The sequence below is a fragment of the Alternaria rosae genome, assembly GCF_020736505.1.
Source record: "Alternaria rosae strain MPI-PUGE-AT-0040 chromosome Unknown BKA58scaffold_20, whole genome shotgun sequence".
Classification (NCBI taxonomy): domain Eukaryota; kingdom Fungi; phylum Ascomycota; class Dothideomycetes; order Pleosporales; family Pleosporaceae; genus Alternaria; species Alternaria rosae.
Window position 1 is genome coordinate 1 of NW_025763589.1, and position 16,692 is coordinate 16,692.

The 16,692-nt window shown below is 51.7% G+C and overlaps 6 protein-coding genes across 6 annotated transcripts; 4 read left to right on the top strand and 2 right to left on the bottom strand.

Moving 5' to 3' along the window:
• The first annotated feature begins 805 nt into the window (after positions 1-805).
• On the top strand, positions 806-2,148 carry BKA58DRAFT_473994 (Lactonase, 7-bladed beta-propeller-domain-containing protein). The gene is made up of 2 exons (XM_046175331.1): positions 806-1,218; positions 1,268-2,148. Exons 1-2 carry the CDS (start codon positions 851-853, stop codon positions 2,076-2,078), a joined length of 1,179 nt encoding a protein of 392 aa, XP_046019770.1. The 5' UTR covers positions 806-850; the 3' UTR covers positions 2,079-2,148.
• A 1,623-nt stretch (positions 2,149-3,771) lies between these two features.
• Positions 3,772-4,520, top strand: BKA58DRAFT_406755 (uncharacterized protein; the record flags this gene model as incomplete). Its single annotated transcript, XM_046171982.1, has 2 exons — positions 3,772-4,143; positions 4,212-4,520. The coding sequence occupies 2 exons, from the start codon at positions 3,772-3,774 to the stop codon at positions 4,518-4,520; spliced, it is 681 nt and encodes a 226-aa protein (XP_046019771.1).
• Positions 4,521-5,298: 778 nt separating this feature from the next.
• On the top strand, positions 5,299-6,032 carry BKA58DRAFT_415430 (uncharacterized protein; the record flags this gene model as incomplete). Its single annotated transcript, XM_046172547.1, has 2 exons — positions 5,299-5,691; positions 5,742-6,032. 2 exons carry the CDS (start codon positions 5,299-5,301, stop codon positions 6,030-6,032), a joined length of 684 nt encoding a protein of 227 aa, XP_046019772.1.
• Positions 6,033-7,177: 1,145 nt separating this feature from the next.
• BKA58DRAFT_453636 (OPT oligopeptide transporter protein-domain-containing protein) lies at positions 7,178-10,541 on the bottom strand (the record flags this gene model as incomplete). Its single annotated transcript, XM_046174478.1, has 6 exons — positions 7,178-7,249; positions 7,308-8,656; positions 8,703-8,856; positions 8,903-9,262; positions 9,309-10,123; positions 10,256-10,541. The coding sequence occupies 6 exons, from the start codon at positions 10,539-10,541 to the stop codon at positions 7,178-7,180; spliced, it is 3,036 nt and encodes a 1,011-aa protein (XP_046019773.1).
• Positions 10,542-10,855: 314 nt separating this feature from the next.
• BKA58DRAFT_453637 (26S protease regulatory subunit 8) lies at positions 10,856-12,509 on the bottom strand (the record flags this gene model as incomplete). Its single annotated transcript, XM_046174479.1, has 2 exons — positions 10,856-12,336; positions 12,396-12,509. 2 exons carry the CDS (start codon positions 12,507-12,509, stop codon positions 10,993-10,995), a joined length of 1,458 nt encoding a protein of 485 aa, XP_046019774.1. The 3' UTR covers positions 10,856-10,992.
• A 457-nt stretch (positions 12,510-12,966) lies between these two features.
• Positions 12,967-16,139, top strand: BKA58DRAFT_326941 (carbon-nitrogen hydrolase; the record flags this gene model as incomplete). The annotated part of the gene is made up of 9 exons (XM_046168089.1): positions 12,967-13,016; positions 13,131-13,230; positions 13,348-13,369; positions 13,422-13,966; positions 14,015-14,492; positions 14,631-14,788; positions 15,102-15,146; positions 15,234-15,432; positions 15,499-16,139. 9 exons carry the CDS (start codon positions 12,967-12,969, stop codon positions 16,137-16,139), a joined length of 2,238 nt encoding a protein of 745 aa, XP_046019775.1.
• Between the last annotated feature and the right edge of the window lie 553 nt (positions 16,140-16,692).

The following is a 16,692-nucleotide window of genomic DNA, read 5'->3' on the forward strand; positions in this document are numbered from 1 at the left end:
GATTGCTTGAATCCTAGAGGTGGATTGTGATCATGAGGTGCATATTGGCCCAATATACTACGGCTGAAGAGAAGAAAACATATAGACCCAGGAGACATAACTGCGATGAACGGTTGAGAATGCCCAGAGTGAAAACCTTGCTCTTTTCCTGGATCCTTTTTCGGAGCCGTGGAGATTCCAAGGGGATTTGGTACTGATAATAACAGATCTTGCCTCTATCGCACGACGACTTCCAAGCTACGGCAATAGTGAGAAGCGGTGGCTTCAGTTTTATTTACCTCTTGGCAAAGATTGGTCGCAGAAAGATTAAGAGATGCCACCTCGTCTATACCCACGCACGTGTCCAAGTGCGCGGCAGCCGCATCCACGTACCGACGTTGGACAGCGGCGTGGCGGCTGCATTCCCGGTATAAGGCCTGGCCAAGAGATCTTATGATGCGTGTGTCCGAGATGAAAGACCGAAATGCAAGGCTACTGTAATTTCACCATGTTGATCAACCTGGGGTCGGCAACCGGCTGAAACGTTGTACCCCTGCTCGAAACATGGCTGTAGATTGCTATATATTGTCCGACGTGCGGCCTTTAACCGGCTTGGAAAATCGCATACTCACCGAGGCTGAAGTGGCACCCTCGCTTTCAGCAAGACGCATGATGAGGTCGGTTGTTTAGTCTAAGAGGGTGTAGTCAGGTGTTTCATCGTGGTAGCTCCGAAATGTCGAGTGCGGGCGCGTGACGCAAAGCGGTCTGGTGGAAATGCCAAAGAACACATGTCGAACATACAAAACGATGCTACTTCCCTGTGCTTCAAAGTCAGTAACATATACGTCCTGACTCGTCATCCACAATCATCATGGTCCATTCGCATTCACTCCTTCTACCGCTGTTCGGCACTGCCGCAAGTGCGGCAAACCTGTGGGCGACACACTACTCCGGCACCATCAACTATCTGTCTTTTAACAGCAATGCCTTGACTCTCAGTAGTTCGGCCTCTACTGGCAACAAGCTGCCTAGTTGGATTACGTATGACAGTGCTGGAAAGGCGCTCTACATCCCAGATGAGGTCTTCCAGGGCCAAGGAGGCGGAAACTTGGTATCCTTCTCCGTGGGCACCAACGGCAACGTGAGCTCAATCGGAAAGGGGTCTACACCTCAAGGTGTGGTTGCGACAACGCTCTATGGTGGACCAGATGGACGAAGCTTCATCGCGAATGCCCACTAGTAAGTCAGCATCATTGAGTAGACACGAACTTTGCTAATCAAACGAAAGCCAAACCTCGCAATTGACGACCTTCAAGTTGCCACTGACTGGCGGACAGCCGCTTCAGACACTCAAGTACACTGGCAAGAGTGTCAACCCTTACCGACAAGAAGCTCCCCACCCACATCATGCTTTCGTGGACCCGTCTGGCGACTTCTTGATCGTACCTGACCTCGGAACCGACAAGATCAGGATTAACAAGATTGACCAGACAACCGGCAATCTTACAGAATGCGGTGCTGCTTTGCCGCCACCTGGAACAGGACCAAGACACGGCGCCTTCTGGGCGCCATCAGGAGCGAACTCGCGCGTTCGCCGAGCTGCAGACGGCACAGTCCTCTTCATCGCCAACGAGCTCTCTAACAGCGTGTCGGCATGGGCGGTGTCATACCCCGCATCGGGAGGCTGCATGTCTCTGACTCTGAAGCAGACGCTCACACCGTACCAAGGCAACGCCACCGCCGTCTCCGGTACCAAGGTTGGTGAGATCAAGGTCAAGGGAAACTTTGTTTACACCAGCAACCGAAACGACAAGAAATTCAGGCCCAACGATTCAATTACCCAATTCACCATCTCTCCTAACGGAAGCCTGACATGGACTGCCCTCACATCGTCCTACGGCACATACCCGCGTACTTTCGACATCAACAAGGCCGGTGATTTCGTCGCTATTGGCGACCAAACCACTTCAAACGTGGCTATTGTACCGAGAGATCCGGCTACTGGCAAGTTGGGAGAGCGTGTTGCGGATCTTAGGATCGGGGCTACCGGCATTCCGGAGAATGAGGACGGTCTCAGCGCGGTTGTCTGGGCCGAGTAGGCGTCCGCACGTTGGTCATTAGAAATTTGTGTATACAATTACTTTTGTAGAAAATATAGGGTTGCGCGGGCTGATTGCGATATGACACCTGGGCAATGACGCGTTCGTTCGTGACTGAGGTGTGCAGAACCAAGAGCGTGTGAAAAAACGAGCCCCCCCCCCCCCCCAACCCCAACCACCCCAAAACAACCAAAAAACCCCCAACCCCCCCCCCCCCACCCCCCTCAACCACCCCCAAACCAAAAAAAAAAAACAACCACCAACCACACCCACACCACCACCAACCAAACAAAACAAAAAAACACCAAAAAAACACAAACACAACACCACCCCCCAAAAACACCAACAAAACCCCCCCCCCCCCCCCCCCCCCCCCCCCCCCCCCCCCCCCCCCCCCCCCCCCCCGTATACTGTGAGCACAGAGTACAGCTTTGATACCCTCATGTTTATTTGGTTGCGTTTTCGCTTGGAGCAAGCGAAACCCAAGATCAACCACTCTATGTCAAGCAAGCAGATGAACTTACTCTATATATGCATGCGTATGCGTCCGCCAGCAGAATTTTCATAGTCAATTCAAGCACGATGGTTAAAGTTTACAACATTCAGTTTGTCGATGTTGTTCCTGCTCTTTCCCCGAATGCTCTACGTGATCACCCTCACATCATCGACCTAGGCTGCTTCAAATTAACCGAGGGCGATGTTGTTACAGGCGTCCAGATACAGGACGCAGTCGCTACGACTATTCATGCAGTCTCCAGCAATACTCTTATCAATTTCCTAACATCTATGTAGACGTTCCGAATCGAGTTTGAATCCAAGACTGGGCCTCGCAGTACTCGTGTTATTTTCATGAAGAAAGGAAACAAGGTTATAGTAAGTCACAACTGGTCAAAGGCTGTAAGAAACAGATAACTAACGAAACTGCTTACAGGTCGGTCAATATACCGTTGATGCATCGCGAGATGTATTTGACTTCAACACAATTATCCGTTTCACTATTAATTCGCACCAAGGCTGAAGGTTATGTATGCAGCGTATCTCGACTGTTTTCCACAGGACTGGGACGAAGTCTGGGAGGGAAGGACGACGATGTTGACTTGTTGGTTGCTCCCCACAGGATTACAGAGGGAGACACAACCAGGGGACCTCTGATCAGGAAGTTCGCTGACTACTTGTTGGTGGGCAGGTATTGGGAGACTACTCGATGGACTTGTGCAATCACCACTGGCTAGAGATATATCGTTGCCAGTCAAGTAAGTGAGTGAAAGAGATCCTGCGGTGCACACGTCAGATGCCGTGAGCTTCGATAGGCTCTCACATGATGTCACGAGTTCATAAGTCACTGACAATACTTCAGTGTGTTTTCACATTCAACCGTCTTCAAATGATTTGGATCACGCCGTCAAAGACTAGACTGGCCCATCAATGTAAGGCTCATGTCTGCTCATACGAGTATGACTGCTTAATCTGGATCGCCAACTGATATCTCTAACCACGTGCCACAAACTAGGTTTCTCTCCATGATCGGCCAGAAGCGGAGTATCCTCGCTCACCTCGACTTGCGCGTGCTATCACCGCCTTTTGCTTACACCCTTTGTGGTCCAAGCTCTTTGCGCGTAATCAAACCAACCAGAACAAAGATTATCTTTGCCCACAACACCTCAACCTCACCAGACAATCTACAGACAACAACATGGTTACTACTTCTGACCCTGAAGGCGGCACTCCCAAGCCTCCCAGCACAACCAAGGCCCGGAACATCTACACCAAGCCCGATTTTCTCACCGCGCCGTTTCTCAACGTCTACAAGCGACTGCCCGCGCACTTACCCTCAAGCCACGCACACATCATCAAGGTTGGCCCCCTCAGGGAGGACCTATTCGAGGGCGAAGAACAATACGATCTCAAGATCCAAGATGCAGTGGCCACTCTGCTGTTCCAGATCTCCAAGGACACCCTAGACACGTTTCTCAGCGGCGTCACTGAGTTCTTCAAGCTCGTTCAATCGTTTGAGGGACGATCCAAAATGCAGCTCATCATCTGGAAGCAGGGAACTCAAGTTCTGGTACGTGAACCAAATGAAACAGGATAGACCTCATCAAGATACATACTTACATCGTCTCCACGTTTTAGATTGGCCAGTTCATCGAGTACGAGAAACAGGATTGTCTAGAATGGGACAATCTCGTTCGTTGCACTATCAACTACGACGGATCTTGGGGTCTCTATTCTGCCAGCTTCGGTAGGTACACTAGGCGAGAGCATGAGCACGCATGGTCTGAGACGTTCATACGGACCGGTATCAACCGAAAGTTGGTCGCTGGTGACGAGAAACAAATGGCAGAGTATGCAGGCCTCTTGAGCGAGTACATCATTGTCAATGAGTGCTGGAGCGCTGGGTCGGGCTCCAAGTGGAACATCGAGACCGCCATGGCTGACTGAAGCATCCTCATCTTTGTTTGGGCTGCAATCTCTGCACTCAAGCTCCTTCAACATTTTGACATGGAGGAAACTTTGAGCGAATGACTATCCAGATGAGACTTGTCACTTACTGCTAGAGTAGTCAATATGCATCATGACCCTGCTGTTGCAAAACTGTCGATAACTTTCTCGTGGCGCTAACGGACAATAATCTGTTCTCATTTTGAACAATGATTTTGTTTCTCGCAATAACAACATTCGGTCTTACGTTTCACTTACGGCGCTCTTTCATCTTACATACCCTTTGTCGACGTCTGTCCAAACTATGATACCAGGCTCACTCACTTCTGCAACACTGCAAGATCCCAAAATTACAGCTTGCAGGACTTGAAAGAACGTGGAATAATGCTTCCAGATCACCTCCGAAGCGGCTAGGAACGTGTACGATCATCGGTATGTCCTCTCTTCCTCACCGTCGCGCCTTCGATCAGCCCTCACCGACCTCGCCCGCTAGCGCTACTAGGGTGACCCGCACGACAAATGTCTACACGCTTCACGTAGAGCAGCCTCTTCCGCGGCATCTTTCATCGTTCCCCGTTAAACTTCATGCTCACCACTCCTCTTTCTTAGATCTCATCGCTCACCGGAAGCTAGCGCGTCTAGTTGTTGTACTCATATATCTTGTACCATGCCGGTAACTACGAGATTCAAACGCTTGCAGCTACAGCCTTCTAAAATTGACAACGGTCTCGGGAAAAATACAAAAGACCACGCGAAAGCTATCCACCGTACTGCTGTAATGACCAGCCATATCGACAGCACTCCTATGGAGATCGACGCGGACAGCAGCGGTCTTCCGTCCCCTGCTGGTACTGACATCCGTCCCGATTCGCCAGGTAAGAGCGACTCTGGCAAGAGCGATAGCAGCACGCTTCCCTATACCGACGACTTTGAGACCCTACCTTCAAGGGGCCCGTCCAGTCATGCTCACATTCTCGATCTTGCCAAGCATGCTGCGTCGATGAAAGAGGACGCCACCCTCAAGCTCCAAGATGCCGTTGTAACCGCCCTGTACAACATCTCGCCAGCGACGCTCAAGTCGTTCGTCAATCCCACTGTCAACACCTTCAAGGCTATATTCGGTAACAAGGACGTTCAGCTCGTCGTATGGCGCAAGGGTCTTGAAGTCTTCGTAAGTCATCACATACACCTCCAAACAGACAGTCGCTCACACCCCTTTAGATCGGCACATTCGAGCACCACACATCCATGAAGGCGTACCGCTTCGAACACGTCGCCGGCTTCCTAATCGGCTACGATGGATCCTGGCATCTAAAAGTTACTGCCAGCAACGCCTACTCCGCCCCCAAGTGGCCCGATGTGTGGGGCGGCAAGTTCGAGTGCCATGGTGGCGTCGCGAAGATGACGGTTGAGACTGGAGAGATGGGAATGGCGAAGCGAGCCTCGGCTTTGGCGAGTGCGATGATCGGTGGCAGATACTGGGAGTTGAAGACTGATATCAAGATTACCTGATGCGGAGCCACCACAGGCGATTGAGATCACTGGAGGTTGCTTGCAAGGATATAATCTGGGATCTATTTGGTATGCGTAATATGGGATATTTCTTGGGTCTGGAGGCCTTGCGAGAAGGTAGCGAACGGCGGTGGTAATGCGACGACGGAGATACTGTAAAGCGAGTGAGCTTCACTACTAGTAGTCAGCTCGAGTAATTTTGACTGGAAGATAGGATCTAATAAAGAACGTTACACGTACCAATGATCCTTCTATCTGTTTTTGGTAATGTGCTGGAGCCCTTTTTCATACCCTTTACACCCAATCTTTATCCAAAGTTTCTCGAATTCTTCAATCGCACCCTTACCGATCCAACCACCTCCACACCCATCCAGCAATCAACTTCCAAACACCACTTTCCCAATATACCAAAACTCATACTATACAGCCCCTCCAACTCCCCATTCCTCCATCAAACCCACCCTCGGAGCCCGTAGTCCAACGGTAAGACACCCACATCTCAACCGCGCAGGGCTGCCATCGCATCCTCTCAGCGTGCGAACGAACAAGGCTGAGAAACCGTCCGAGCTTCCGCCCCAGCAAGTATCACATTGACGAGACCCGCCAAGTGAAAGTCTCTTACAGTATCACATTTTCATTCCGCTTCCGTCAAAGATGACCGATAGCACACAGCCTTGCCGAGATTGTGGGGGGTCCACGTTCAAGTCGCGGTGTACTCAATTACCTTTTGCTAGATGTTTGTGTTGTGTGCTGTAGTTTTACTGTATTTTGTACCCATCCAATCAAGTCCTCTCGAAAAAAGAGAAGTATCGTCAACACAAGAGCTTTACTGTATTTGTTGTTGTTGTTGCCGTGGATGGACATAAGGGAGCGGCGGAATCGCGGGTGGGTGAGTTCGTTGATGGAAATGGCCTATCTAGCGTTCAATCTCATCAAGAACGTTAAAGAGAGAATAGCAATGAGATTCATTGTATCCAGCGACAGTACCTAAAAATAACATGCAAGTCGCGAGCGTGATCATAATGCTCAAACGATCGATGTAGTGTATCCAATAACGTGTCTACCCCAAACTCCACTCGTGAACGCCGGTCGTCTAATGCGTATGCCAATGTGAGTAAGCAAGCTCAACGCGTGTAATCAAGGAATCACCAACTCCCCGGTCCAAAAGTTCCGCCTTTGGGTACTTCTTTGTATGGGCAGGCTTGCCAGTCACAACCCTATCAATAGTGTTAGTTCTTGTATACAATGAAGCCGGCTTATGTGTTGATGACTTACCTGCTTATAAACTTCCGTACCCCACCACTTGAAGTTACTCATCCAACCGGGGTACACAATGCCAAAGAAGATGACCACAACACCAAACGCAAGCCCAGAATCCAAAGCCGCGCTAAGCATCATATTGTACTTCTTCCACCAAGCGTTCCTCCGGTTGCGAATCTCGTAGTTGAAGATATAACACACAATCGCCCAAACGGAGAAGTTGAGTCCGGTAGCAGGCGGAATCCAACTCAAACTACCAAACACAACGGCGAGGTTGACTTTGCTGAGAATGGACTTGCGGTTGCCACGAGCGAGGTACCAGAGTATGACAGGTGCGATGGCGCCGATGGGGAAGGCCCAGATCAAGTGTTGGTAGAGTGCACCAGGGCCGAAGAACTTTCCTGGTCCGACGACACCCCAAAGGATACTTCCGTTGAAGTGGACGCGGGCGATGGGGCAGTTGAAGCCGTTAATGGCTGAGGGTGTGCAGATACCGGGGATGTTATTCAACATCCAGTTTAGAACACCGATCTGTGTTAGACTTGAGATGATGGTGACGGAGAGTTGGAGCTTAAAGAGGATTCTAGGTGGGATCTTCATGTAGTGACCTAGCTTGAGATCGGAAGCAAACTTTAGGCCTTGGGTTGCTGAGATGTAGCCGAAAGTCGTAAAGACCATGTTTGCGACGGGTCGACCAGGGAACACAACACCGCAAATCAGTTGGCAGATGAGGTAGATGCTGCTTTGTTGGTTTGTGATGGCCATGACGATGCCAATGGGGACGAAGAGGACTGCGCCGATGCCAAGTGCTAGCAAGAGGCCGTACCAAGGTAGATGGACGGGATAGTACTCGACGACGAACATGCCGACAGCAGCCATGCTAATACCAGTCAAAAGGTACCATGTTATCGGCACATCCTCGTATTTGCGCATAAGTCGGTTGTGCACATCTTCCGCAGATAGCAGGTCTTCCACGTCTGGGTCTGAAGTCGTACTGGGTCTGTGTCGCAATATCGCAGGCGAGGTTGGGGGGCTGTTGTTGTCGGCACCATTCACCAGTGGCTGGTAGTCAGCTGCTGATTCTTTCCGGATCTCTGCCCAAGAGCGACGCCATTGTCTCCAGATGTCCTTTCCGTACCAGAGGCCAGTGTGCGAAAGCAGAGCTGTGAGACCGGCGAACTGTAAGGCGTAGCTCAGCACGTAAGTAATCGGAAGGTAGACTCGACTGTATTGCTTGTACGCTTCTTCGTCGAAGAGGAAGTTCTCGGTCAAGATCTTACTAACGTCGTACGGCTTGCCGCGATTATCCCATACAGCGGATGATAAGATGGGCATATAGGAAGAGTAGAGGACGTTCTTGTAGTCTACAAGTTGTCAGCACTAGCAATCAAACCTCCGGGAACTACTCACACATGATCGGCGCTGCAATCCACATCACGCCTACAAGGCCTCCAAGAATGTTCATAGCAGCCCAGAATGGTGTAATCAACGGGGAGCCAATGTATGCGATCTGTGCCCAATCGAAAGTCACTGGGAACAACCCAAGACCAGATGAGATTCCGAACTGCTCAGGTTAGCTCTCTGTCCATTCAGACAAGCAACAAACGTACCAGGTTGGCAACAACAACGCTCTTTGGCGCGAACCAGGTGATGACATTGAAATAACTCAATGCTGGGAATAGGAGACCAGGTAGGAAGTAGAAGGCAACGGATCCTGCGAATATGCGCGAAAAGAACTTGCGTGGAGCGATGGTCCAGCCATCGGCAGGCTTGTTTTCATCTTTATGTAACGCGGTGAACATGGCGGTTGATACCAGTGTGCTCGGCCAGATCATGCCGCTGGGTCGGACCAGGTAACGTCTGGTGATACCGGCAAGGGAGTAGCCAAGTATTTGTGTGGAGAGAATAAGCAATATTTGGTACATGATGCCAAGGTCTTGCTTGTAAAACTTGACTTGCTCAACGATGACCTTGGATTGTCAGCATACCATACAGGGTTGCATAAATGATACTTACATCTGTCGCGAAGGCAAAGCCAAAGGATACATTGCTGCTGACATAGACGCAACAATGTTCCTTTTCATTCCAACGGCCTTGGCCTAGCCAGAGCCGTAACCGGCGTTTCCAAGTGGCTTTTGCCTGTGGAGGATGCGATGTTGCCTGAGAGCAACCATCGACAAAGGTTTCTTCAGGATCGTCGTGTCGTTTGAAGAGTTGGTCCCAAAGCAGACCGAGAGGGTGGACGAGTAGTAGTGCAATAATAGGAGTAAGACTAACGCTGGGGTATCGTAGGGAAAAGAACAAGTTGGTTGAAGAACCGGCGATGGAAAACAGAATCGACAGGAACCACATGCGCGGGGTATCAATGGACAGGGAGAGGTCATCGGTAGCAGCGACGGATGCCCTCACTTGGGCGTAGGGCGAATTATCAGACGGGCTACCCTTCATATCGTGTAAATCGTCGTCCTCGGAGGTTTCATTATCGTCTAGCGTACTGCTCGATGAGGTTGAGTTGTCAAACAGTGGCGCGCCGGCGGTAGAAGGATCAAGACCGCTTGCGTTGAACCTAGCTTCAAAGTCCTGGCCACTAGAGGCTACACCGAGCGTCGTGCTGCTACGACTGGCGTCACCCGTCCTGTGACGTGATTTCGTAGCGCCTGAAAGGATTGGCTCACTTCGTGTCGAATCATTTTGATGGTGATCCGAAAGTAGTGAGGGCTCACTATGCGAAAGTCTACTCTTTCCTTTTTTCTTTCTTGAGTTTTTAATCACATTGTTTTCATCAGTCTCCTCTGGACTGGAGGAAAGAATAGGTAGGCCGCCATATGAACCTGAGGTTTGAGTCAGCACGTGTAGCAGATGAGGTTCTGTGCGCCGTGTGCATCGTTGCTCCTGTGCGCCCGTCCAAGGCCGAGGGGCGACCAATGGCCATGGCGCTTGACAACGAAGAGTAGTTTACGTACCTGTTCCCTGCGCCGGGCTCGATCTCACCAAGAGAGGTACTCTTGACATTGCTGTCTTGACGGATCGTGTAGGAGTCTCGGGGCGGCCAGCTGGCGAATCAAGATCGTCATCAGAAGGGGTTTCGGACGTGGCTATGTTCCTTGCTTTCTTTGCTTTGTCAGGCAGAGGCTGCAACTCGTAGCTGCCTTGAGAGACGGGAGGACGGTCGTGTCGCGTGTTTCCAGAAGGATGGGCAGGCGAGAGAGCAAGCGACGAAGATGACCCGCACCCGTCCTCGTTAGCCATATGTATGGGTGGATGCCCGGGTGTGGCCAGGGGCGCGTGTACAAGTGCTCCGTTTGTCGCGCCAAAGCGGCCTCGCGCGACGTCGGAATCAGATGATCAGATAAAACCACCGGCAGCCATATGTTGGGCCGTACTCTTTTCGATGATCTGATTAGATGGAAGCGCGGAAAGCGGTCCAGAATTAGGTCAATGATGGAATATTAGTTGAGTCATCCAATGGCGAGTGCAGTGTCTTCACGGTAAGCGGTTAGATCCGGGCGACGATGTGGAGTTCCCAGGAAAAAAGCTCGCACGCTCCCGCGCGCGCGAGCCGCCTGCATACCATCACACACCTGCATGCTTCAAAATCCCGGCACCCTTACAGACCAAGACTGATTGACAGCTGCACGTCCGAGCGGACGCCGCAGCGCTTGCATTCGGAGTTTTACATATTTCTACAATATCCAAACGCTCAACGTGACGTCACCTCGTTCACGTCAACGTGACCGGGTATCCCCACGTGGTTTTCGGCTTTGCGACCAGCGGTGAGGCCCTCAACCATAGTAATAGCGCCCTCGGTGTCGTCCTTGTTGTAGAGGAACAACCCCTGTAGCGCTGCAGTGCTCACCGAGTCGATGAGGCCCAACTCTCTAACTCTAGCCATAAATCTCTGCTTCGCTTCCCCGCCTGCATCGAACTCTGCATAGAATCGGTCCCAGAGCTGCTCGATCTGATACTCTGTTGCTTCACCGAGTCTTACCGTCATGTCCACGCGCCCAGGTCGGATGAGCGCTTCGTCTAGTCTCTCGACGTGGTTGGTAGTCAGGAAAATGATCCGCTCCTCAGCACTGGCAACACCATCGAGAGCGTTGAGCAGCCCGGAGAAGGTGACCGAGGCGCTAGCAAATCCGTCTGCACCAGGCGTCTTACGGTTCATGAATGCGACGTCAACATCTTCCAGCAGCACTACAGTACGTCGCGGGACCTTGGTCAGCAAATGGTTCAGCCTATCGTCTGTGAGACCACGCTCGCTGACATTCAAAATGGCAATATTGAAGTCGAGATGACCTGCAACAGCCTGGATGAAGGAGCTCTTCCCTGTGCCCGGCGGCCCATACAGCAAGTAGCCTCGCCTGTATGGTATGCCGCGATCTAGGTACCACTTGCGTGATGCAATGAAAGCCTCCATGTCCTCTACAATGCGCTCCTTGACACCGCGCTCCAGGACCACCGAATCGAGGGGTCGCTTTCGCTTGGCGTCTCCAAAAGGCTGCCACATGGTGCCCATGGAGTTGTATATGACAGTCTTGCCCTCCTGCGACTGCTGGTATATCTGGTGTGCCTCGGCGAAGATGTCTTCGAAGATGTCGCGGTGCGAGTAGAGGGTCGTGAGATTGATCGTCTCAAAGGGTACGCCATCCTTGACGTTCAGGCTGTTGCGCTCTCGCTGCCGGTCGACGAGGATGAAAGCATTCTTGTAGCGCAAGAAGTGCTTGCCCGGCCCCGGTACGAAGGAGAAGTGGGCCGCGTGCGAGGGCCCATCCTGCGGCGTGTACGTCTGCACTTGGAGGTGGTGCATGCGCGGGTCGATGCGATTGAGCACCTTGGAGAGGACGCCGTTGCGCACGAGTGGCCTGGTGCCGGCTTGCTGTGCGCGGTGGTAGTTGGTCATCCATTGGAGGACCCAGGGATAGGCGTCGTCATGGCGAGTTATTTCCAGATCGACGAGCATGCGGCGGCGCACAAACGCGGCGCCATGTTGGAGTCCCTTCTGGCCCGTCCGCGCCGCAACCCCAAGCGCTGCGAGACCGAAGCCCTATGGCATCAGTGAGCACACGTCCAGCAAGCAGGCAGTGGCCCCAGGGTGAATCATACGGCGGTGAAGAAGGGATTGTCGGTGATTTGCGACCAGGGAGAGCTGAGACCCGGGCTGCTATTGCCGGCAGCGATCTGCTTGGCCAGCTGGTGTTGAGGCGTGTTCGGTTCCATGAGCGGCGGAGAGGCGCGCCTGTCCAGAAATTTGATACGCCATGGGCGCTAGCGGGGGATCGATGCCGCTACGCCGCGCCCATTCGTGCCTATCACCATGTCGCACGCAACCGATGGGTGTCGTACAGCGTTCGTTTGCAACGTGGAAGGTTGGTGGACTTATTCTCGTCACACCATCAGGGAGTTGTGCAAACGGCACAGAAAAAGAAAAATAGACGTTGACATCGCCGTGTACAGACTGCACAGGGCTGCATAAACAATCCGGGGTCGCGTCGCGGAGGGCCATCCATGGCGCCTTCCCAGCCCTGTGGAGTTGTGGAGCGCTAGGGCGAGCTTGGACCTGCTGCCCGTCACTGATAACTATCATAGCCTGCCCAATTCACTGATCAACACCCTGAAAGTACGTCGCGAAGACATCTTCGGCCCCGAGCACCGCGCTCTTCTTCACCTATGCGCCATGGCCACCGTAACCATAGGCAAATCCTATTTCGACGCTCTTCTACGCAAGTGAGTGCACACTATCTTGAACTTGGCTATGCGCCGGGCTGTTTGCTGATTAAAGTTTTAGGGCTGAATTTGTTCGTGTCCCTCAGGCAGTAGCTATGCATTTGGCACCTGTAGAGCTGACTCTTATCAACAGCATACTTCCAACCAGCCTGTCAGCTACGGCACTGATCTCTCGGACAACGTCACCATCAGTAAGGCAGAACATGAGTACATGGTACGTTTTATTGCACCCAACATCACTCCACACTTTCAAACTTTCTTCAGCATCCCTACAGCTCGCTCTGGTTCCTGCTTTTGGCTGCAAAAATGCTAACAATACATTTGCCCACAGACCCAAGCAGTGCGAGAGTACCGTACGTACACTCCTGCTCCAGCGCAATACTATTCGTTTCTGACCGTACCTAGACCTTCTTAAGAGCGCTTTATTCCGTGGAGGCCTGACGAACCAAACCTTGGATACACTGCTACAGGGCGAGAATGGTGCTTCGAACGAAGAGCCGTCGAGTTACGATTATGAATCGCAACACACACATACAAGATCGCAGGCTACTACTGTAGCAGCGCCTGCGTCAGCTCGTTACCCGAGAGGGTCCGATCATACCTCTGCCAGCCACGGACTCCACCCTAGACCTTCAGCATCGTTCCGTCGAGTCGTCAGCTACGGGGAATCGGAGTCTTTCACAGGCGACCTGGACAGCCCACCTGACGAATATGACGACCGGGATCGCGGACCAGCCCAGCGTATACCGCTCCACGATCAGCGCACTGTGCTCATCACCAACCTTTCCGAGCGTACCACACATAAGGACCTGGCCGGCATTGTCCGTGGCGGCAGACTGCTGGACATTTTCCTCCGCAATGACCGATCTGCAACGGTATCCTTCATCGAAGGAGCTGCCGAATTCCTTGCTTACGCTAAGCGTAATGACATATATCTGCACATGAAGAGGGTGAGATATGCACCTACCCCAAGGCATGAAAGAAGCTGACCATGCCAGCTTGAATTCCGTTGGAGCGACCGGCAATTCCACGTACCACCGCATGTGTCTAACAAGATCGCCGGCGGCGCTACGCGGAATCTTGTCGTCCGAGGCGTTGCAGGCAAGGTCACTACAGATCAGATCCGTGGCCATCTCGATCACATCCACAATCTCATCGTGGTGGACGTCTACTTCAGGAATGGCGATGCATACATCTCAACCAACTCTATCCATAACGCTTTGTTCGCCAGGACCTGCATGATGTCGCGTACTATATACAAGGGGATGCGCATCGAGTACTATCCGGATGAATGCGCTGGACCGCTACCTCAGCCCAAAAAGGCCCACACTCCCGTCACTCGCGTGCCTATGAAGCCTGCACCTGTGGTCAACCAGTATGCTCTTCTGGATACCGGCTCCGACGATGGGTCAGAGTCTGAAGAGGAGTTGTACAGGACCAACGGTGTGCAAGTCGATGGTTACCATTGGGCTAACGGTGTAGTAGCATGAACAGTGCCCATGGATCAGAGCTTGGCCCATTCCGTGGGGTCGGCGAGGACTTACAGTGACTTAATCCGGCCTTTCCGTTCTATCAAGTTTCTTCGCGTTGCGGTACGTTTCAAAGCAAGCTGAGGAAAATTCCGACTATCCAAGCTACATTCTCCATGCGAAGAGAGGGAAGCCAGCTATAGAGCTTCAAGTCGAATCACCATGAGTGAAGGCATGGCGATTAGAATAATAATATGGGTATGTTTTCGAGAAGAAGGTCGTGTCGTACAGCTCTCGATAGGTGTTGGTTGGAGTATGCTTCTTTTCCTATATAGATACCCCTCGGCTACTCTGGAATATGATTGTTTTACTTACAACACGTTGATCCCTTCACGTTTGAAGGAGAAGTCCATGATCAGCGTTTTGCCGGGATGGTGAACTCGCTCACCCCCTGGGCAGAAAGCTTGTCACTTTTAGCGAGCACTAGTCTTGCGTCCACGCGCATGCGTCAGCTATGTCATACGCCTTTGATTAGCCTCACTTCTTAGATCATAACTTCACCACAGATATCCTCCTGAGTTAGTTGATCTATACCAACAAACTTTGTTGAATCAAGATGGCGCCGACGATCAAAGTTGCTGTTATCCAACTCTACCCAGAGGTATCTCCTCTACCCCACATCATCTTGATTACCCATCATGGTCGACCACATCTACAACCATCAGGATCAGTTGCTAACATCAGCTAGCCACTACAGCCAGAGCACAATTTCAACAAAGCTGTTTCATTCATCCGCTCAGCAGCAGCTCAGGGCGCACAACTCGCCGTCCTACCCGAATACCACTTGACAAGCTGGAAACCCAACGATCCCGAGTTCCTAAACTGCATCGAACAATGCTCCGGCTACCTAGAGAAATACTGCTCTCTAGCCAAAGAATGTAACATCTGTAAGACCGTCCCACCACTCACAGCTCCACACATTCCCAAAACTAATTCCTTAATCTCTCATCTAGCCATCGTCCCCGGCACAATTGTAGAATCCCACAGAGAAAACTCCGCAGCAGAAGACAAACTCCTCAACGTATGCTACTACATCTCGCCCTCAGGAGCCGTAACAGGAAAATACATCAAAAAGAACCTCTGGGGCCCTGAACGCGACCACCTCACCGGCTCCCGCCACGACCCGCACGAAGTCTTCGACACACCCATCGGAAAAGTCGGGCTACTAATCTGCTGGGATCTCGCCTTCCCCGAAGCTTTCCGTGAGTTGATTGCAGGTGGCGCGCAAATCATCATTATACCCACCTTCTGGACACTCAACGATTGCAACGAAGCGGGCCTTGCGCGGAATCCGGCTGCAGAGGCGCTGTTCCTAGATTCTATGCTCACGGCACGTGCATTTGAGAATACGTGTGCGGTTGTTTTTGCGAATGCGGGGGGTCCGCCCGGAATGGGGTATGCGGGGTTGAGTCAGGTTACTGTGCCGTTTGTTGGGGCGTTGGGGAAACTAGGGGGTGCAGGGGAGGGCATGTGTGTTGTGGATTTGGATATGCAGGTGCTTGAGGATGCGGAGAGCAATTACCAGGTTAGAAGTGATATTGCGAGGGGAGATTGGCATTATGTTTATAGGCATTCTGGGGATGGGAAGCTTTGAAGGATGGATGGAAAGTTCAGGAGAATTGCATATGGTGGATGTAGGTTAAGCTGTTGTGATGCTCATTGTCCGAAGCGACACTGCTAGCGGTTTGTTGGTTAGAAGGGAATGCTGAGAAATTTGTTGAGTACGATTAGTGCTGTAGTCAATCCTGAAGCTGCATTGTGATTGTGAGGCTCTAACTTGATACTCTTGTATTACCTTTGACATCAAGTGACCATGTCTGGAATGTATGAGCGGGAAAGCACTAGTCTCGATCTAGGCATCGCATGCTGGCATCAATTAAGTAAAAACGAATGAAATATGTCTTCATTTTGATTAATCCAATTTACTCTCGACCAACATCGAGCTCGTCCAAATGCGCCACAAAGTCGCAAGACATGGTATCTGACAAAAGCTTGAGGAAGCAAACCGGTGAACTCCTACCCGCAGCGCGAACGGGTTCCTAGTAGCGCGCAGCGCCAGCCCCTCTCCCAAACTATTGAACGCCGATCATTATGGTCGGAAGCACGACTATGGTCCTGCGCCTAACGCAAATACCTCGACTCCATCG